This window comes from Spinacia oleracea, chromosome 1, assembly GCF_020520425.1.
Source record: "Spinacia oleracea cultivar Varoflay chromosome 1, BTI_SOV_V1, whole genome shotgun sequence".
NCBI classification, from domain to species: domain Eukaryota; kingdom Viridiplantae; phylum Streptophyta; class Magnoliopsida; order Caryophyllales; family Amaranthaceae; genus Spinacia; species Spinacia oleracea.
In genome coordinates, this window is record NC_079487.1 from 127,401,373 (window position 1) to 127,423,711 (window position 22,339).

The following is a 22,339-nucleotide window of genomic DNA, read 5'->3' on the forward strand; positions in this document are numbered from 1 at the left end:
AAGAGTAGCTTTGTTGATGGTGGTGCATGCGCCGGTTGGTATTTTGATGAATGGCGATGAATTCTCCGGCAGTGGGTGGCGGAAAACAAACCAGTTAGGTGGGGGTGGTGATAGGTGGCGGAGAAAAAAACAAGTTAGGTGGGAGTGATGGTGTCGGTGGTGGATGGCGGTGGTGGCTGCCTAAATTGGGAAAGGGGTGGGTAAATTAAAGAGAGAGAAAGTGATGTATGGGGTTGGGGTGGAGGTGGGGGTGGGGATGGGGGGTTTGATTTTTTTATAAGGGTAATCTTGGATTTTCACCATTAAAAAATAGGCGACATGTATAAAAGTGGGCGTCGAATAGCGTGGCATTAAAAAAAACTCGGTCACCATGTCCAAAATTCTTAATCCTAGTTGGCATAAACTTGACCCCGGTCCAAAGTTTTCCATGCGCCCAAATCCAAATGCCACCCAAAAATTTAAAATATACCAGCAAAGTAGCAAACACCATCAATCGGAGATCACACCAGAAAACAAGAGGGAGATCGAGAGAGACTGAGCAGCGCGCAAATTAACGCCGTGGGAAGGAAGAAAACGCAGAGAGGCCGGCGTAAAAACTCTCTCGACTTTCCTCCTTCCCCATTTCTGAAACCCAACAAAATCCGTATTTTTTGTTCACTTTCGAATTGCCGTTACTGTGAAAATAGGGGGGAATTCCATGATTTTCCTAATTGATCATCTTTTTTGATGCGCCGACCTAATGCCCAATCTCCAAAGCACAATTCCGAGCTAAAATCCGACCCAGATCCTCAAATGGAGCCACTTTCCATCAAATCGTTCAATTTTAAGCAAAACCCTAGTTCTAGATCCAATTCCTTTTCTAGAACTCCCAAAAACCAACCCAAATCCATTTGGCTTACTGTTTTTCTCTTTTTTATTGCGTTTTTAATTGTTTTTTACTCATTGTTTGTCTTTTTCCGACATAAAACCCCGGTTAATGGCCGGAAATTTGGGATGATTATTGATGGAGGGAGTACTGGCTCACGCGTTCATGTATTTGAGTATAATGTTGAAGGTGGGGTGCCCAGGTTTGATTTCGGGCCGAATGGGCATTCCTCGATGAGAGTTAGTCCTGGTTTATCGTCATTTAAGGAGGTTCCCGATCGAGCTGGTGAGTCATTGGTGGAGCTGGTGGAATTTGGGAAGAGGATTGTGCCCAGGGAGTTCTGGGGAGATACTGAGGTTAGGTTAATGGCCACTGCTGGGCTTCGGTTGCTTGATTTGAACGTTCAGGATCGCATTCTGGAGTCTTGCCGGAGACTTATGAGGTCGTCAGGTTTGAAGTTTCGTGATGATTGGGCTTCGGTGATTACAGGTACAAGTTATGTGAGTTCATTTGAGTTGCCTTTATGATATTTGTTTTACTATTTTGCTCTTTGGTGGATTGGTTAGGATGGCTTGTTTTCTCAATTATGGTATCTATAATCTATATTCATTTCACTATACATATTGTGATTCTGTGAAGCATCTGTGGCAATTAGTCTCGGCCTCTTTTGGAGTTTTGAGAAGGGGGACAGGCGTGTAAAGGTAGGTTAGAGTACCACAGAGGCTAATGTGTTATCCTTGTCGGAGATTCTTGTTAAGGGTGCTAGGGTGTGTCGTATGTGAGCGCAGGAAAAGGGCTGTGATAGAACTGATTTTCAAAAACAATATAGTAGTGGGAGTGTGAGAATATTGTAAAAAGGTATGAGAGAATATAGGATCAATTATATACAAGTATGAGAAAAGATATTGTCAGCTTCCCCTCCATCACACCCCAATTTGAGAGGCAAAGAAACACGAGGTTTGAGTTGGATTGGACCAGGTTCTGTTCATTGCAATATTTTTATCTCCTAAGTACTTGTTCCCAATCCAAATTGGAAGTTTAATGTGGGACAGATGGAGTAACTTTTTTGCTTACATGCCTCCTATTTGAAGAGGTTTGGGGGTTATTATGCTTAGAGCTGTCGAGCAGACATGAGGAATCACTCATTTGAGAGTGAATGAAAGTTATCTTTCATTTAATCATTTGGAGTATCTGGCTTTCCGTGAAGCTCAGATTCACAAAATTTCTCGCCTTACCCATGTATGACCAGGTACATATATGGGATATCTGTATGATTGGGGGAAGACATAGCAACTGACTGATATGACAATGCCAATGGGGAGAAAGAGAGGATGAATGGAGGTATCTGTCAGATTCAGTCATCCAGGCATGTTCTTCTATCTATGTTTGACTGATTGATTGCTATTAGAGCATCTTTAACGGTAAGCTAATTGTTAAATTAGCTTGTCATGCCACATAATATATCAAGCTATTTCCCTTTTTAGCTAGTTGGTACCCCAATGATTAGCTACTAGCTTGATGTTAATGTATTCATATTTGTCAATCAATATTTTAAACATAATTTTATTTAATATTATTTCATTGGCTAATTTTTTTCAAGCAAATTAGCTTGTATAAGCTAATTTGCTTGGCCAAGCTAATTTATCATTTGAACTCCAATGGTCAAGCTACTAGCTTGGAATTTCTAAAAATTACAAGCTAGTCCCTAGCTACAACCATTGGAGATGCTCTTACAGGTACTCCCTTCTCTGGCATTTTTCCTCTGTTGATTCAGCTCACGGTTATAGATAAGCTAATTATGCAGTGGACTATGTTTCTTCTCTAGGTCATCATGTCCAGACTCATCAAAATATTGAACCTCTTTTAGATAATAAAATTTCTTACTTCATATTTCTGCGGTTTAGATCAGTATGGGTTTGTTCTTGGGAGAAGACTTCCCTTATTTGCGTGTATTTTTCCTGTATATAAAAATCAACGAAAATTTTGGGCCTCCATCCATAGCCTGAAAGTAAAATTTACTTGGTTATAATTTTTTCTTCAGAATGATGAGGCAGTTCAATTATTGTCATAAACAATCGTTAGTTTCTGCTCTTATCTGGTGATTAGGTTTTGTTTCCTTCCCCCCTCCCCCCTCTCTCAATTCTCTCCCTTTCCCTTCCACCCTCCCTTCCCCAACTCTCACTCTCTCCCTCCCCGTCCCTCCCTCCATTGCGCCCTTTTATTCTTATCTAAAATTCATTGATTTTTTTTAAAATTAAAGTAATTAGTTCAAGCATCAACAAGTTACATACTCTTACGCTTTTACTAGCTTGATACCTAATTTTCAATAATGCTTGACAAGAATGGCAGGCTTTTGACGGTTAGACTTCTGCCGCCTCTTGCAAGCCTATCTAGGACCCATATCACCATTAGATGTTAGTGTCTGGAACTCCGAACCCTCTCCCTCCTGACATAATGAGGCAATCCTCGATCCTGGGAAATATGAATTTTCAAGATTGGGAAACCAGACATACACAAAAAATTATATGAGACTATGCATTTCAACATATAGGAAAAATCATGTGAACTTCTTGTGTGTTGGGAGGTGAAGAAGCAGCTTTGTTTTCTTCTTTTGGAGTGTGGACGTGAATCGCGATTAAAGATCTCTGACAAGTTTCAGGCCCTAATAGACTTGTCAGACAAATTTAGGTTCAATTATTATACAGAGTAGAAATGAGACATCCGTGGACTTGCATTTCAATGACAAGTGTTCTGTTTGAAACTTTGAATGAATTGTTACGGCAAAGTTGACACACTGAAGCGCGAAGCTCTAGGGCAAAGCGCTTAATTAGGTCTGAGCGAAGCGTGTGTGATTAAGCGCGCTTTTTGGCGCTTCATTGAATTTATTTTTATTATTATTTATTACTTTACGTTGAAAGTTGTTTTTCTATGTTATTGTGTTTTGGACCGCACCCTATTAATCCTTAACAATATAAAGTGGGCAAAGAGTCCAAAAAGAAGAAGACAACAGGCGCAACAGCCATCCCTAGCTTCTTGATAAACACTATGTTATATGCCTTATTTTTGTTAAAACAAAGAGTAATATATTTTTGGAAGCAAATCTGATGTTTATATATTTGTGGTTATTTAGTAAGATATATATGCATAATAGTAAAAACCATTTAATACTTAAAAAGTGCGCTTCACTTCGATGAAGCGCGCGTCTTGCGCTTGCGCTTTGCGCTTAGGCTCTAGGACTCATATCGCTTTAGTGCGCTTTGCGCTTTTTTATACATTGGATTCTATGTGGGGGACTGGAGTTTTGGCCTCGACTGTATGAGAAGTGCATACTCCATACTCCATACCTGTGAGGTTTTATTGGGATGGCCCTGCTGGTATCAACCTGTTTTAATTTTGGTGACCAAACATCATGGTTGATTCCAAATTAAAAAAAAAACATCCTGGATTCTGACCCCCATATAGATACAGCCCCAATGGATTGTAAATTGTAACTTTATACTTCCTAGATGCATCATATTGACTTTCACACTATTCATTTAATAACTTTGTCCACGGTTGTTACTAATACATAAAGACGAACTTTGTATTTTTTTTTATTTATTGTTATTGAGTTAATCTCAATATATATTTTCAAAATTAGAAATAATATACTTTCATAATTTCTATTAATATGCAATTAAAGATATTAATGGTCAAAGTTAGTATATAAATAATGTAGAAAGTCAATATGATGCATTTATTGTGAAACGGAGGAAGTTAGATCGTTGGCGGCATTTGTTGGATACTGACACACAACAAATTTATCTTCTGTGTATTTTTCGAAGTAGTATCTTTATCTAAGATAGTGTCTTACCTATGAACCCCCGAGTTTCTTCCTATGCACTGTACTATGTTTTCTGTTCCTTGATTATGTAAACTGATGATACATATTGACTGGCAATGTTCTTATTTGCTGACAACGAGCACAAGTTGTTGCCTTGCTGGTATTTCCTATTTGTGAATAATGTAGCCTGTAATATTTCTCAATTTCTTATTCAGGCTCAGATGAAGGTTTGTATGCTTGGGTTGTGGCTAATTATGCACTTGGTACTCTTGGAGGTGATCCTCACTTAACTGCTGGCATCATTGAGCTTGGTGGGGCTTCTGCTCAGGTATATTTTTCCTTCTCCTTCTATCAATATTCTCAAATTGCAGTTTGGAAACATTCTCTTTATTGGTTTACACTGGTTTAATTTTGAGCCTAGGTATTTGTAAGGGTGAACTGCATGGGAACAGTGTCTCCATTGGTTTACACTGGTAGGGGTAAGGTTGCGTAACCTGTTTACACTTGGACCTCCCTAGACCCTATCCTTGTGTTAAGGTGGTTGTTGCAATTTGCAATTATCAACTGCATACAGGCGGTGAATGCACTCCTAAACGTAACTTTTTTGTTCATCTGTGTACTTTAATGATACAGTTTCTCCCTTGTGTCTCTAAAAGCTTCAAGTTTGTACTGTCTGTTACAGAGTACATGGTTAATACATTATTTGGATGGGATAAATCTGAGTTTGTTCATGTTTATGCTCTTACTTAGGTCACTTTTGTCTCAAGAGAGTCGGTGCCTCCTGAGTTCTCCCGGTCACTTAAATATGGGAATGTTACTTACCATCTCTACAGCAACAGCTTGCTTCACTTTGGTCAGGTAGTTTTAAATTAATGAAGCTAGTTAATTGTCTTTGAATTATGATTCCCTTAGACTTGCTAAATCGACCTGCACTGTTTTGACTAATATAGCTCTTTTGCTTAAAGTGTTCAAGATTAGGAAGAGTAGGAAAAGTTTGGGCAATTAGTATCTCTTCCCTACATTGTGCGTCCATACTGAGTGATATGTCTGCTGTGCAACATCATAACTTTTTAATTTGTTCCCTAGTATAGGCTATTAAGGAGATGAAAAATTAATGGCCTTTCTTAGACAAATACCTAGTTGATTGTATTGGGATTTTTTTTTTATTTTAGTACGTTTAACTTGACAATATTTCATATTGGCTACTTGCTTGTATATGATTATATGATAGGAAATTTGATATGAGCAATTGAGCAGTCCTAACTATGATCATCCTTCTTTAAACAGTCCTTACATTACTTAACTAAGATTATACCAAAATTTATAACACCTTTTACGAGAGTGGTTCTTGGAAAATATGACTTGTTATAGCAGGTTAACTCTTGTCATGTGATAATCACGTGACCTTAACGATTCTCTTTTTTTATCCCGGTTGAAGCTAGAAAATAAAATCTGGAAACTGAAGAAAAAAGGAGCAAAGAAATCCCTTCGATATTCTATTTCTTTCTCTTTTCCTCGCCCTGCTCTTTGTTTAATCCTTTGCCTTTCTCATCTTTGTTTAAAGTACAATAATTTCGACAAGTCAAATAAAAATTAGGTAATTTGAAGCGAAAAAGTAATAAAAATGAAAGAGAATCATTAAAAAGTGACTTGATAGTTGATACAAGTTTAGCTGCTATTGCAAGTCATTATGTGAAGGACCGCTCTCATAAAAGAGGTCATAAAGTTAGGTTTAGAAGTTAATTGAATGTAGGGACTAGAGACTGTTTAAATAAGGTGGTCATTCTTATGAATTTTTCCTATGTGATATGTGAACGGATGTTTGCCTGAAACGGGAATGAGAATATATGGGTGTTTTAATATGTATTCTGAAATTACTTACCAAAAAAAGTACAGTACGTCTGTTTATTTGTTTATCAAAATATAACTTTTAATCTCTCTGTAAATTGGATAAAAAATTATTGTTACTAAAAGAAATATTTTATCTATTGATTATTTCATGGAGAAAATCACTTGTAACAGAGGAAAACCCTAAGCCCTAAATTTCTCACCTTACTCTTTCAGAGGGTCCTTATTGCAAGTCCTTTTCCTCTAATGCAAGAAAAACCCTATGCCCTCCCGTTTCTGATTGGTACCCTGATATTTCCCTCTCCACATCACGATCTGCAATAAGGACCCTCTATGCCTTTTGTTTTGGGCCAATGACAACCACTGGAAGCTATGAAACCAGTAGAATAGGGGAACTCTAACATTTACATATATTTTTTGCTATAACCAAACCAATCATGATTGTTGGTCTTTGCAGATGTGAGTGAAATATATTGCAGTTGTTTGGAGAGATTGAATTAAGATCTGTTTTTGGGGTGTAGTTAATCTAATCCTTTATTTTAGAAGACAAGTTCAACCTTCAGATATAAAAGTATATTTTGGGATGCACTTGCCTATCAAAATGTCTTTTAAATACTAATGAACCTAGGGACTAAAGCAAGGATATCATTAATGAGTCCATGTAGCTCGACTCCGCCCTTTTGATGTCCTCCAGAATAGTAATGACTATCTGCAAGTCTGTCCAGAAGCATACATGTAGCTCATTTCTATCAAGTGCCCATTGCATCGCATGCCAGGGAGCAAGAAGTTCTGTATTCAGAGAGGACTTTGAGAACACAGGAAAAGCCCCACCTTGCAAGTTATTGACTCCAATGCAGTCAGACACTATCCTACAGCAGCTTTAATTTTCCCATTCTCAAGCTTTTACCAAGCTCCTTCTTCTTTGATTGTTGTCTGTGAGTTTCCTCCACTCCCCCACTGTATCTTCTTCTTGGGACCTGATATGGGACTATGGGAGTGTAGTTAAATGCTTTGCTAAATTGGCATGCAAGTTTTTACTTTCACTCATTCTTCCGTAAATGATCGCACAAGAAACCAAATTGTGTCACTGGATGGTTTGCCATTTCTAAAAGTACCATTATTCCGGTGAATCCAAAGTGAACAATAATGAATAGCTGAAGTGGCTCTTCTCCTTCCTTTTTACGAGCAAGAAAGTACTTTAGCCAGTTCCACAACCATTCTTCAATTTCAGTGTTATCTGGAACATCACTTCTTACTCAGAAATTGCTTGACAACCATATTCTTGTGACCACTATGAAAAACCTGAAAAAGTAATTGCTGGTTTCCTCTTCCATGTCGCACAGAGTACAATTTTCAAGGGGGGCTCCACTTCTTCTCAAATTTTGATAAGTAGGCAAAGCATTATTGCTCACTTTCCATATAAAGAACTTTTATTTTCAGGATGGGGCCCAAAATCACTTCCGAAATTTTGACGCTTCATGTGGTTGGTTTGCATAGGAAGAGAAGCACAACCTGATTTTATAGAACAGATACCATCCGGATGGGGAACCTGGGGGATATGCTGTGCCAAAATCTGGTTAACTGTTGCTGGCAAAAAATTACTCCATAAGAACTGCGGATTCCACTGTCTAGTTTCAGATGAAGTCAGTCGTGTATAGTTCACGTGGGCAGTCATTGCTTTGACTTCCCCGCAAGTTTTGCAAGTAACTAATTTTAATATTCTCACCTGTACCCAAGGATCGCCATATGTTGTCTCTAGCTGCTCTCACACTCTTACCACTCCTTTGTAGCCCCAAGTCTGGTTAAAATGTATTAATGCTCTAGAATCTTTTTTTCTCTCTTGTTTTGGGAAGGGTTAAGGCTCGTGAAGGAATGTTAATATGTTTGTTGGTGGGATCCTGCTGTTTTTCTTTCAGCTTATTTAACTATTTATAATATGCGAGTTTTATAACATTAATATGGATGATTCAACCTGGGATCTTAGACAGTCGCCAAGTTGCTATTGGGCCAATGCCTAGTATGTTTTATCCCTCAGATTATTGTTAGGTTGCTTCTTTTTACTGACCCTCTTAGACCTTGATTTTAATGGCGTAGTGCTACTTGTTGATACCTGGCATCTGCGTCACTTTAATTTTGCTTTACATCAATGTAGAGGTGCACACATAGTATATCTACTTGAAGCGATGTCTTTACCCATTCATATTTAGCATGAATATTATAGTAGCAGTACGTTGTAACTTCTTAACCTTTTTTAAAAAAAAATTATTTTTTTTATTTTTTAATTTCAGAATGTAGCCTTTGATTCACTGAAGGTTTCACTTGTTTCAAGCGATGTAACATTGGGTAAGTGACTTTAATTTTTTTAAGCTGTATTTATGATTCTTGCCTTATATTTTCTACATGGGTCTTCAACATTCTTTCAGTTTACTATGATTGTCCTTGTTGACGAAATATGCATATTATGAAGAGCTTAACAAAGCCGATAGTAATTGGTGTTGAATTGTATGCTGAGTGCACCGAGCTATAAAGATAGTTGGACAGTAAATTTGAAACGAACCAATTTAGAAAGTAAGTTCAGTTCAGTGAAACAGATGGAGCACAATATATTGTTACTTTTTCTTGGTGGTCAATAGTGACATGTTGTATAGCAGAGCTAATAGACAAATGCCTTTTGCATGATTAATGATTGGTGTTTCTTCTGTTACTACTTTCTTGTTTCTAGGGCTCTTGCATTTGAATATGGTTATTAGCTTCTGGATTGATAATAATATTATACCGGGATGAAGAATCATATGTTATTTGCACATTATGCCATTTTGAAATTGCTATTATTCAATGAATCATATGTTATTTGCACATTTTGCCATTTTGGAATTGCTATTATTCAATGTGGTTTGCTCTTTTTATATTATAAATGCAGTACTACAAGTTCTTTATGTAATTCTTTCTCGCAGCTACTGGATCTCCTGACAAGGAACCAACCGTAGACCCTTGCACTCCCAAGGGATATGCTCAGAGCACCAATTCTCCGGATCCTTCGGTCACACATTACTTATCCAATTTCCGCGCTGCTGGAAACTTCTCAGCGTGCAGAGCTGCTGCCTTGAAGCTGTTACAAAGAGGCAAAGGTACTTATTTGCTGCTTTACCTATTGAAAAAATACAGTAATACATTTGATCATTCCCGCATGACCATAAATTTTTTGGGATAGAAAATTTGACAATTATGTAATTATCACTTCTTTTTTTGGGAGGATACAAAAAGGTAATTTGTTGAGAGTATTTTTAAAGACAAATTCAATAAAGTGTTTGATGATATAAGTCTTACTAGTTATTATTATTCTGGACATTAAGTAGACAATATTATGTTTCTTTTTTCTTTTTCCTTGGCAAGTAAGTCACTAACACCAAATTGATGATCTTTATAGAGGGTTGTGCGTACCACCATTGCAGTTTGGGAGCCACATTCATTCCTAAGTTGCAGGGAAGATTCTTGGCTACCGAGAATTTCTTCCACACGTCACAGGTTTGAGATTCTCTCTTATGATGGGATTAATTGCAAAGACGTGTTGCTCTTTATAGGAATACACATTTCAAATAAAATGACTTTTTGCCTACTTTTTGTTAGTTTTTTGGCTTGGCTCCAAAGGCAGTTCTCTCTGATCTGATGGAGGCTGGTCAAGAATTTTGCAAGGAGAACTGGTCAAGTATTCGAAAGAAATACTCTTCACTTGCAGAGGAAGACCTCGCACATTATTGCTTTTCTTCTGCCTATATTGTGGCCCTTTTACATGATAGCCTTGATATTGCCTTTGATGACACCAGGTAAATAATCATTGTAACCTTGGTTTTTTTTTTCTGGTTCTGGCTCTTAATATCTTGTTATCCCCCTGAAACTCCTGCCCTAATCCCTATTTGAGGCTAATACGATAGTATACAACATCTATTTAGAACTAAAATTTGCTTGTCCTATTCTAACTAATCCTGGCAAAAGGCTGTTCCAATAGTTATGGTTGATTCTCCACTTACCAGTGACCTGATATTGTGAATGCATTTTTTAAAAGTCACAATTTTTCATGGCATTTATATTTTGCGTTAGATTAGTTGGAGAGTAGTTTTTGGCTTCGTTTGGTAGGGTGTACATGGAAAATGATCCCTTTTCAATCATTTTACTTTGTTTGGTTTGGCAAGGGATAGAAAACTATTCCATAACTCCCTCAAAGGTGGAAAAACCTTTTCCATTTAAAAGGTAGAGAAACCACTTTTCCAATTTTCCTCCTTACCTCCCTCTTTCTTCTTCCTATCAATCTTCAGCTATCTTCTTCCATTTTCCTTTTTTTTATTAATTTTCTTTAAAGGAACCAAACAAAGGAAAACTAGCTTGGAATTGTGTTTTCCATGCTAAATCATGTTTCATTGAAAACGTTTACGTCAAACCAAACGGAGCCTTAGTGAAATCCTCCCCCCCCCCCCCCCCTGTTTTCTGTTCCAATTTCCCCTTTTTTCCTGCAATTGTGGTTGCTAATTGTTGGAGACACCTTGTACAGCATCGGATATACCAATCAGGTGGAGAATATTCCTCTGGATTGGGCATTAGGTGCTTTCATATTACAGACAACAGGTGCAATCAACGGAGCTAACAGTGGATGGATTGCTTCTCTAATTAGTGACAACTTCCCTAATGCTTTCATCATCATGGGTGCTGCACTCTTGTTAAGCATTGCAGGCTGTTATTTTTCGCAGTGGAGGAAACCATACTTTAAAACTATTTATGATTTGGAGAAAGGGCGATACATAATAACTCGAATCAATAGGTGATGTTAACAATTCTAAATTCAAATACCCTGACTTGTCGGCTGCTGAACAGAGGAACAGATCAATGCACTCTTTTTGGTCGCCATTAGTATTCTGGGAACGCCTTATAGTTTTCCCCTGAAGTTAAGCAAGAGTACCATTCTTATAGGGGTAGATTGTTCGACCCAGATTTTCCGGTATAGTATCAAGTACATCTGCATGCTCTGTAAATTATTAGTTCATGTAAAGTAGGGCGCGCTGTAACTCTCTTGGTGCAGATATAAAAAACATGGCTAGATCAGTTGTATGAAGTTCTGGAACCAAGCTGAGCTATGAGCTATGGAGTGTTATCAATTATACTACTACATTGTAAGAAGCTTTTATGATTTATTTTATATCATATTCGAATTAATGAAATGGAAGAAGTCTGTGTGACAAAACTAGGTTTATGGTCAGCTAATTCTATTGTTAATTTGAATTTGCAGTGAGTTTATGGCAATTTTTAGTGCTAACTGAGCGAATTAAAAGCTCAAATCAGTTGATTTTGTAAGTAATTGTTCACACATAAAATTACTACTTCCTCTGTTCTTATTTATATGACACAATGGAGTTTTAGACACTATTCACACAAACATATTTGACTTCCTTTTGTGGTTTATACATAAGAAAAAACATAGTCGTGTGGGGCTTATTAGATTCGTATCAGTAAATATTATTTAAATATCAACTTTTTATAATTTTTTCCGATCCACAATTAGAGATATTAATGTTTGAAATCGTGCATTGGCAAACGTGCTTAAATAATTGTGTCATTTAAATAATTGTCATTTAAAAAAGAACGGAGGAAGTATGTTACAGTATTTAAGAAACCTACAATCTTTTTCTGTATTTCAAAGCTATACACTGGAACAAGAACATACAATAAAAAAAAAATATATGAAATTGACTAAAAATGTAGACAATAAATAAAGAGTTTTGAATATAAATAAGCACACAAGTACACAACTCTTACAATCCAGTATCTTACAACTCAAACATGCATCATTGTATCTTACAAGCAAATTTACTCTTACAAGTCAAGAGTAAATCAAGCTTACTACTATGTATTTTACAAAGCTAGAAGCAAACAACTCAAATAAGCAAATTAACAGACACATTAACACACGATTATCATCTAATTACATAATTAATACAACATAGATCGAGTTTCAACTTAATTAAGCTCAAGATCAGTCTGAAGTTCGGTCTCAGAAGTTGGAGTAGTGTACGTCAGAGGTAGTAGCATGATGTTCCATAGCTATCTCCAAAAGACAGTCACATAGCTTTTTTGGCATGCAGAACATGGGCATATGATCTGAGTGTTTAAGCTCCTTGACTTGTTCCACCCCATTATTTTTAATCATCCATCGTTGGAATGCTGGTGGTATTGCTTCATCTTCGTCACACATGACATAAACTAGCCTCACTGATCCATATCCTTCCTTCGAAAGCTTAGTCTCCGGCCTCCACAAATCGTTAAGGAACAACGACGATGGCCTTCTCAATGTCAAAATTAACTCATAATCCTAATAACATTACCACAAAATAAGACTAAATTAACAACATATATTTTAATTATAACTTGAGCGTTTGAATAAGGTTACAAGTTACCTCAGGGGGAGACAACTTATAAATCTTAGATAAGAAGCATGGTCCGAACAAAAATGATGTAAGGCTCTCCTTTGGGTCGTCACCGTAGCTCTTGAATTCGGTGTCGACCCAATAATCTTCTCCTGGTGGCATACTTGCAGTAAACTTGTCCAATATAAAGAGAATATAATTAACAAGTTTCTGTTAATTTTATGGTCCAATGAATATATATTATCGCCAATCTTAAAATTAAATGCCACGTAATGCTTATAGATATACTCCGTAACACGTCTATATACGTACGTGACAAATAAAAAGTCAAAGATTATACGTTTATTAATTATTTAATTAAGAGGACATGCATATGGCAGTATGATACCTGGTCAAAAATAAAGGAGGGAGTGTGGTAAGAATCAGGCATAAAAGCAGTGAGGAAAACAGCAACATCAATTTTATGAGGGAATATGTCCATAACCAAAGCTATGCTAAGCCCTCCAAGGCTATGCCCAACAAGAACAATTTTATCATCATCAGGAAGAGACTCCATTAATTGAATCAATGGCTCAGTGTATTCGCCAAGAGTTTGGAGTTGAGAGATCTTCGTTAGGTTGATCCCGGCGGCCACCAAGTCAAGTACCGTTACACGGTGTCCGGCGAGCTCTAGTAGTGGTATAAGCTTGAACCAACACCATGCACCATGACATGCACCATGTACTAGTACAAAATGCTTCTTCATGTAACAGCTTTCTTCCATTACGTACCTCTCTATCTAGTTCTTTCTCTTCTTTTGGGTGTTGGAGAACTTAATTTAACATGCAGGTGTGCATGTTTGAATGCATCTTAAATAGAATTTCGATCCATGGCTGTGTATTTGGGTACGTAACGAGCTCACGTAAAAATTGTGCATGTTATTCAATGATCTCATGTAATACAACGTTATTGCATGTTATACTAACTCTATTACTTTTGACGTTGAGTGTCATGTTTTATTACTCCGTACTTTTGCTTTTATAAATCACTACTTACAAGTCATGATTCTAAAATGGATTTTTTCTTTTCCTTCAAAAAAAAGAAAATGAAAAGAGAACAAAAAAATATATGTGAAATGATAACAAAATAAAAAGTAAGTACAGGCCCGGCCTGCTAGCTACTCATCCAAGTCCGTAAATGATCATCTCTACAAACAACATAGTTATCCTATGCAACTATTATTCTAATGGACCCTACTGATTATTGTACGAGCTCAAGGGTGACATCCCCTAATTGTGCAGTTATGCTAAGAGTGATTAGGAATATTCCAAAATTTCAAGATATGATATTCTTCCCTCGTATCCACCACAACTAGTCCACAATGCAAATTGTGTGTTGTGCATGTGCCTATTGCCTAAGAAAACTGATTGTTGTTTTAATTGCACATTTTCCTAACGCATAGGGGAAGTGATAAATCCAAAGAAAATTTTACTTCTTTCAAGGAAATCCACATTTTTTTAAAGGTGATTTCCTTGGAAGAAGTGAAATTCTTCCTTGGATTTATCATTTCCCCATTTTTCAGGTGAATGAAAACATTTGCATAATTTTTCTTCCAAAAAGAACATTTTGATTTTGATTTTTTTGATTTTTTTGTTTCGTTTCCAAATATGCATTATATTAAATCATCATTTTAAAGCTCATTTTCATGTTTCCGAATATATTCTCCTCAACGTCATTTCCAAAACCATCATTTTAAAGCTCATTTTCATTTTTCCAAAACCATCATTTTAAAGCTCATTTTCATTTTTCCAAAACCATCATTTTAAAGCTCAAAGTTGATTAGATTTCCCTAAATTTGCTATTTTTTAATAAAATGGTCAAGTTAGAAAGTTTAATCAAAGGGTAATTAAAAAAGTAGTCAATGTCATTCTAGCTATTAATCTTAGTTTAACTTATACGGAATACTTACTTATCAAAAATTTGGTCATCAAAACTTATTACGGAATAAAAATTAACTAATCTGAATCATCAAAACTTATTAAAATTTCCATGAATAAATACTACGTATAAAGTAGAATTTATTTTAGTTGTAACCGAACATAAGTGGAAATAAGGAGAACGAAATAGGCCTAACTCTTTAACTAAATCCGATGGGATATAAAACCAAAAAAAATCTCCATCAATCATGATTCATGAATCAAGAAGTGTGAAAACAATCATGGAATACGTTAAGTCGAAAAGCCTAAAGGAAATAAACAACTGTTTGTACAATTATTGCCGACCTTTGGCATTAAATGTAACAATAATTTGAACTTCGATTTTCATACGTTACACTCAAATCATATACGGAACATATTGTATGTAGTCTCAACATTTTCACCAATAAAAGCTAAAAGGTAAGGTCCCCTTACCTATACCAAATATAAATGTGAACATAATGACCTTTCATAATCCTATCCTAATCCTATGAATATGATCCTTTGAATATGAACATAAAATATATTTAATATTTTACATAATTAGCATATTCCGATATTCTTCCTTCTTTTCATTTGTCTTTATCTTCCTTCCTTTGTTATATATAGACTAACAAAGTGTTACATTTTGTAGAATCATACACCTCAAACAAATATCAACTTTAATTTGGCGGAACTTGATTTGCAATAACATCTCTGGCCCCCGAGAGAAACATGAAGTCCTTTTACTTAATTTTGGTAGTACAATCTCTGTTTGTAGTCTCAGCATTTTCCCAAAGCTTTGATTTCTTTTACTTTGTTCAACAGGTATAGTACTGTGCCATAATTTTTAAGTTCTTTTGTTTTGTTTTGGTTGATTTTAATAAATATATATAGATTGAACAAGTTATATATATTTACTATATATTGAGGATGATTTTGCAGTGGCCTGGATCATACTGTGATACGAAGAAGAGTTGCTGCTTTCCCAGTTCAGGCAAACCAGATGCAGATTTCGGAATTCATGGACTTTGGCCCAATTATAAGGATGGTTCCTACCCTAGTAACTGTGATCCTGACAGCCATTTTGATCAATCTCAGGTACGCTTTACGCTTTATTTGACACATTTTCCACTAACTATATTTTTTTAAAAAATAGTTATTGGGAAATAAACTTTAGTATTGAATTAAATTGAATTGCATTAAATTAAATTGAACTGAACTGAACTGAACTGAATGCTCCTGAACTGTCAGATAAATCCTAAATTGAACTGACGTTATTGTCTTAAAAACAGATATCAGGAGTGTTGAGGAGAATGCGAAGTGAATGGCCAACATTGGCATGCCCAAGTAACGACGGAATACAATTTTGGGCTCATGAATGGGAAAAGCACGGGACTTGTTCTGCCCTTGACCAACATGCTTACTTCCAGACTACTCTTGACCTCAAAAATCAAGTCAATCTTCTCCAGTCACTCACAAGTGCAGGTAATTATTACTCTTTTTTTATTATTAGTTTCGGCTTTTGTTTGAGGACAAAGGGAGTACTTTTTCTTATGTCGCGTGTAATTAATAACGTTTTTGTTTTTTTCTTGTGACGTAGGAATTGAGCCAAACGGTAATACATACTCCTTAGAAAGCATAAAAGACGCCATCAAGCAGGATGTCGGATACACACCTTTTGTGGAGTGCAACAATGATTCATCTGGGAATAGTCAACTTTACCAAATTTATCATTGTGTTGATAATTCTGCGTCTAAACTTATCGAGTGTCCTGTTTTTCCTCGTGGCAGATGTGGTTCTCAAATTGAATTTCCTACATTTTGATTGATTTGTAATCAGCTGAATGATTTGGGGGCATGATTATCTCATGGATTTGTAGCTCTCATTTCATGTTTGGTACAAATGTTTGTTACATGTCTAATTATTTTTCAAATGAGCATTCTTAATTAATTTCTCTCATCTTATTGATTTATCCGCAAATATTTACAGTTTTTTTTTTTTTGAGGGAATGTATATTTACAATTATAAGAATTCATAATGTTATGAATTAATTAAATGAAAAACATCAAATCAAAAGTTGCACACTTTAGAAATGTATGTAACTAAAAACATTTATTAGTTAAATCGGCAAATCTATCTACGCGATGAGAATATAAGATCATCATAATCTTAATCAGGGGAAGGACAAACAAATCCTCATTAAGATTATAGGAATCGGACTCTTATCATCCGATTTATCCTTAAAAACCGCATATGGTAAGACTTATGAGAAAAGTTACCTTTCTAGAACATATATTAAGGGACCATTTTTCATTAGATTAGTTTGTATCATGACACAAAAAGAGTCCAAGAGATAAACTACTTCATAAAAGATCGATGGACGACAAAAGGCAACTCAACTAACAATGACTTTGAGCCTCAAATTGTGGACCAAATTAGAACACTTTCAATAATATGTGATGTTAACCAAATTATCTTGTTTACCAATTACGGGTTTGTTAGTTACTTATCACACATTCTATCCATAATGAAATGTCTTCCAAGCATCAACTACGTACACCTCCCCATTACTTGCTTTTTTTTCTACGCTTACACAACATCCCCGTAGATGTTAGCATCACTGTTTTTATCCTTAATTACCTTGCTTAATTGCTTCTTTATACGTATCTTTATCCAACTACTCAATCTTAGTACTTCCTATTTAACAAATAAGTACCTGACATTTGAATTAAGTTGTCACATAATCAACAACATATTATACAATAATACGTCGTGTTGTTTCTTAGATAGGTTAATTTGACAAGGGATCAATTATTAGGGACAAATTTAAAATGAATAATCTCATCACACCTCTCTATTAAGTTCATCCCATATTAATTGAATTGGCCGTGATGGATGAGTAGGAAACTTCATAAACGTGCCTGATAATGATATAATTAATTAGCAAAATGATTTGATAATATGATCTGATCGCATAATCATAAATGGAAGTAATTAATTACTCAACCACGCATCATCCTCGTACCCCGGCCCTAATTGAAATTGAATTATCAAATTAACATGAATAATTTGGTGACAAATTAAATAAGTATAAAACTTAAGAATGAAGTATGAACACGCAAATAAATTAGTTAGGGTTGTAATTAAAATTCGTTAATTAAGGCATCATGGCGTGTAAATGGCTTATGGGATATGCCAAGCTATTTGTTGTTGGATATTCCGTTACGTAAACTCTATTATTTCTGTTACTAGTATTTATATAACCCCCAATTAATCTCTATGAACTCAACAAAACTCATCACATTTCAATTTCAACACCAAAAGAATTAAAGAAGAGAGAAATAAATATGGGGAAAGTGTCAATAATGATGATGGTTTTAGTTGTTTTATGTTTAGTTGGGGATGTTTTATGTAAGTCCAAAAAACCGCACAAGTCTACAAGTACTGAATTTGATTTTTTCTACTTCGTGCAGCAGGTACTTTTCAATTTCCTATCCCGTATCAGGATCCTTTCCATTTATTTTCATGTTTTATTTTAAAGGGACTAATAATATATGTTTGAATGCGCGTAGTGGCCAGGAGCATATTGTGATGCAAAAGGGAGGAAATGTTGTTTCCCAGGTAGCGGGAAGCCAACAACAGATTTCTCAATCCATGGACTTTGGCCTAATTACAACGATGGTAGTTACCCATCCAATTGTGATAGTAGTAACCCTTTTGATGAATCTCAGGTATACTACGATCTTAATTCTACGATATAATAAACCATTTCTTTCTATTAATTATTCGGAGTTTTTGTCAAAAATGACTTGAATGTTTGCACAATTTTGCTTCCCTCTGAAGATAACATGAATCATACAACTAAATTATCGGTTAATTAGTAATTAAAGCTTTCTTGGGTGTCAATCAATTGCCAACTACACCGGTGTACAACTTTTCGTGACTCGTATATTACATAGCTACGTAGTACGTACTATAATTATGAAATGAAGACATTTTAATTTGTAATTATTTCATTTTATAGACATTAGGGCTCATTGGGTATCAAAGCTAGTTTCCATTGTTTGGTTTTTTGGTTTTGAAAGTCATATGATTTAAATTGAATCATAAACCAACAAATAGTCATATCTATAGTAATCATGATGATTTCATAAACAGACAAAAACAAAAATAGAAACTACATTTTGTGATTTTTCATATTTTGGATTTTAATTGCGTAAAAAAACAAAAAAAAAAAATTTATATTTTTGTACAACTATTGAAGCATTAATTCTAGAACTATTGGAATATGCAGATAGACGAGTTGGAGAGCAAGCTAGAAACAGATTGGCCATCACTAGCATGCCCAAACGTAGGACCCAAGTTTTGGGCACATGAGTGGAACAAACATGGGACTTGTTCATCCTTTTCAAGCCAACAAGAGTACTTCCAAGCAGGACTAGACCTCAAAGAAAAAACTAACCTTCTTCAAGCCCTCAAGGATGCCAACATTGAGCCTAACGACGAGTTCTATAACGTCGAGGACATGAAGGAAGCCATGAAGGAGAAGATCGGATTCTATCCATGGATTGAATGCAACCGTGATTCCGAAGGAAATAGCCAGCTTTACCAGGTCTATATTTGTGTACATGCTAATGGTAAGGACCTTATCAAATGTCCCGTGCTTCCTCGTGGAAATTGTGCTTCTAGAGTACAATTTCCTAAATTTTAAGGCACCTAATTTGTATGTGTGATTATTTAGGGCCTTGGTAATTCCTCGAATTTGGTGAATTGTTTTCTCACCAATTCAAACATTTGTAACTTCTTATTGCTTTTTTAATTCAACGATTCATATTGTGAAATGAAAATTTTACCACTACACCAAATACTCCCTCTGTTCATTTTTATTCTTTACGTTTGGTATCATATATAGACGCGATTTAACAAATAATTAATTTGAACAAAATTTCCTTTTTTTTTTACTTAAACAATTTATATTTATTAATATGGAGTACTAATATTTTCACTTTTATTCAAAATTTGACATTGAAAAAATGAGAAATATTTAATATTCTAATGGGAAAATGGGAGAGAATTAATTTCCTAATGAATTTGATGGTTTGAATAATTACTTGACACAATTTTTGACAGAATATTAGAAATTTTTATGTTATAATAAAAAAAATCAAGTGTAAAGATCAAAATGTGACACTAAAAACGAAAAGAGAAAAGAATAAAAAGGGATGGCGGAGTACTACTTGATATTTGCCACACTTATTTGATTGATTACCGATCATTACTAATTGGTTTTTTTTGTCAGAAATGACCTTTTAAAGTAATAAAAAAAATTGTGACAAATGACCCTTCTTTTAAAAAAAACAAAGTTGTGAGATAGGACCTAAAATCGATTTTTGGTTGTGAATTGGGACATGCACACATTTTTCAGTGGTTGACTCAATATTCCCGACGTTGACCTGATCGTGCAGGTCACGTGCCTAATGAAAGTGTTTTTCTTTTTTTATTTCTTTCATATTTAATCGGGTTATAATCGATTTCGAGTTGACATCGGGTCGGGTGTTGAATCAGGTTCGGGTCATTGTATGATCGGGTCAGTTCTGTTGTCGGTTATATTCCGGTCGGGTTTGGATCCGGGTCTTGCATTAACGGGTCGAAATCGGTCGTTGATTTTAACGGATTGGATACGGTCAGATTACATGTTTCCTGTTTTAACGACATTTCGGGTCTCGAATGGGGTATGAGTCCTAACGAGTACAGGACGGTTTCTCAGATCGGGTCAATTTTTTACAGTTCTAGCTATATGCAACCATTAAGACATTATTCCTTACTCAAGTCTTATATGTGACCATGCCACAACATGTTCACACTTATAAATAAGGCCAATATGTTTAAAGCCCAGAAAATAAAGTAACATCAGCGTAGAAATAAAGTAACATTAGCATAGAGAATCAAGTAATATCAATATATACAAAGAATCTATAACCTGAAATTGAAGAAACTGCAATAAAACAAGAAAAGTAACAGCGAATACATCGTATAAATAACACCAGAAAGTCAAGTAACATCGGTTTATAAAATGAACCTCTAACATAAAATTGAAGAAACTGCAATAACTAAAAGTAACACTGACATATAAATTAAGTCAAGTAACACCAGTCTATATAAGGAATCTCGAACAAGAAATCCAAGAAATTGCAGTAAAACAAGAAAATAACAGCGAATACAACGTATAAGTAACATTATTATATAAAATCAAGTAACACCAGTCTATATACAAGTAACCTCTAACATAAAACTGCAATAAAATAAGAAAAATAACAACGAATACAATGTATAAGTAACACCAGCATAGAAAATTAGGTAACACGAGCATAGAAAATCAACACGAGCATAGAAAAATAAGTAATATCAGTTTATAAAAGGAACCTCTAACATAAAATTCAAGAAAATGCAGTAAAACAAAAAAGGTAACAACGAATACAATGTATAAGTAACATCAGCATAGTAAGTCAAATAACACCCGTCAATAACCTTTTCCATATCAGTTGTGATCACACCATCAAGTTGATGGTGTGCCTAGTAACATATGAGACACACTGATATTCCTTCTGTTTTAAAATAGTGCGACACTTATGTAGAGAACCGTCAGAGAGAGGATTATGAGACCAAAGTTGCTATTACAAGCTTTGGATAAGTCTACTAACATTTACTGTAATGAAGCTACAAATTATATAAATTATCACAAACTTTTCAGAAAGACCGATCTACGATAATATATTGTGTGGCGGTCTAAAAGAGGAAGGTTATCCGCACCTGTTCTATTCTTTTAGTTACCCTTATTGATGTTATAAGTTTTCTTTATTATAGTTATAAGTTACTTTATTTTCAACGATATTAGCTCAAATGGTAGAGCAATGTACAATATTGTACATGGTGTGGGGTCAAACTCCACGTAGTCTAATACATATACTATACTTGTGTATTGGTGTATATTTTCATTGTTGGTGTTGTATTGGTCATAGTTATAACTTGTAACAAGCATATCACTCTTGATTAAGACACTTCATTGTTTATTGTTAGGGTCGTATTTTTCAATGGTCAGGGTCATATTTATCCTTGAGTAAGGTAACTTTAGTCCTCGAATAAGGTCACTTATATCTTTGGTCTGGTTCACTTTTATATTTGGATGTACAATATGTAAAAAAGAGTACTGTAAAATCCTAAAATGAGAATAAATGTGGGCCGAATATTTGATGTGTATATAGCTGTGACGTGTTACAAAACACTGTCTTAGAAGCAAAATCCGCCCCGACTATGGTGCAATCGTAATTGGCGATGCCCCCCAAGATTTTACACAGTAACTCGTTTTAACGTGCACTCGAATAAAACGAATTAGGAACTTATAATATGCTCAGAATAAGATAGAGAAGAGAATGATTTTTCGGTGTATCACAAC

At 35.3% G+C, this 22,339-nt stretch overlaps 4 protein-coding genes across 4 annotated transcripts; 3 read left to right on the plus strand and 1 right to left on the minus strand.

The window, feature by feature from the left end:
* Positions 1–434: 434 nt before the first annotated feature.
* Positions 435–11,746, plus strand: LOC110782987 (probable apyrase 6). The gene is made up of 8 exons (XM_021987276.2): positions 435–1,354; positions 4,904–5,016; positions 5,439–5,546; positions 8,825–8,879; positions 9,491–9,664; positions 9,964–10,061; positions 10,164–10,360; positions 11,083–11,746. The coding sequence occupies exons 1-8, from the start codon at positions 727–729 to the stop codon at positions 11,351–11,353; spliced, it is 1,644 nt and encodes a 547-aa protein (XP_021842968.1). The 5' UTR covers positions 435–726; the 3' UTR covers positions 11,354–11,746.
* Positions 11,747–12,284: 538 nt separating this feature from the next.
* Positions 12,285–13,772, minus strand: LOC110782867 (salicylic acid-binding protein 2). The gene is made up of 3 exons (XM_021987111.2): positions 13,338–13,772; positions 12,980–13,123; positions 12,285–12,894 (listed from the first exon to the last, which is right to left on the minus strand). Exons 1-3 carry the CDS (start codon positions 13,710–13,712, stop codon positions 12,577–12,579), a joined length of 837 nt encoding a protein of 278 aa, XP_021842803.1. The 5' UTR covers positions 13,713–13,772; the 3' UTR covers positions 12,285–12,576.
* Positions 13,773–15,522: 1,750 nt separating this feature from the next.
* Positions 15,523–16,845, plus strand: LOC110782826 (ribonuclease 1-like). Its single transcript, XM_021987075.2, has 4 exons — positions 15,523–15,711; positions 15,829–15,984; positions 16,179–16,371; positions 16,487–16,845. Exons 1-4 carry the CDS (start codon positions 15,619–15,621, stop codon positions 16,708–16,710), a joined length of 666 nt encoding a protein of 221 aa, XP_021842767.2. The 5' UTR covers positions 15,523–15,618; the 3' UTR covers positions 16,711–16,845.
* A 1,319-nt stretch (positions 16,846–18,164) lies between these two features.
* Positions 18,165–19,751, plus strand: LOC110782828 (ribonuclease 1). Its single transcript, XM_021987076.2, has 3 exons — positions 18,165–18,362; positions 18,459–18,617; positions 19,181–19,751. The coding sequence occupies exons 1-3, from the start codon at positions 18,234–18,236 to the stop codon at positions 19,595–19,597; spliced, it is 705 nt and encodes a 234-aa protein (XP_021842768.1). The 5' UTR covers positions 18,165–18,233; the 3' UTR covers positions 19,598–19,751.
* The last annotated feature ends 2,588 nt before the right edge of the window (positions 19,752–22,339 follow it).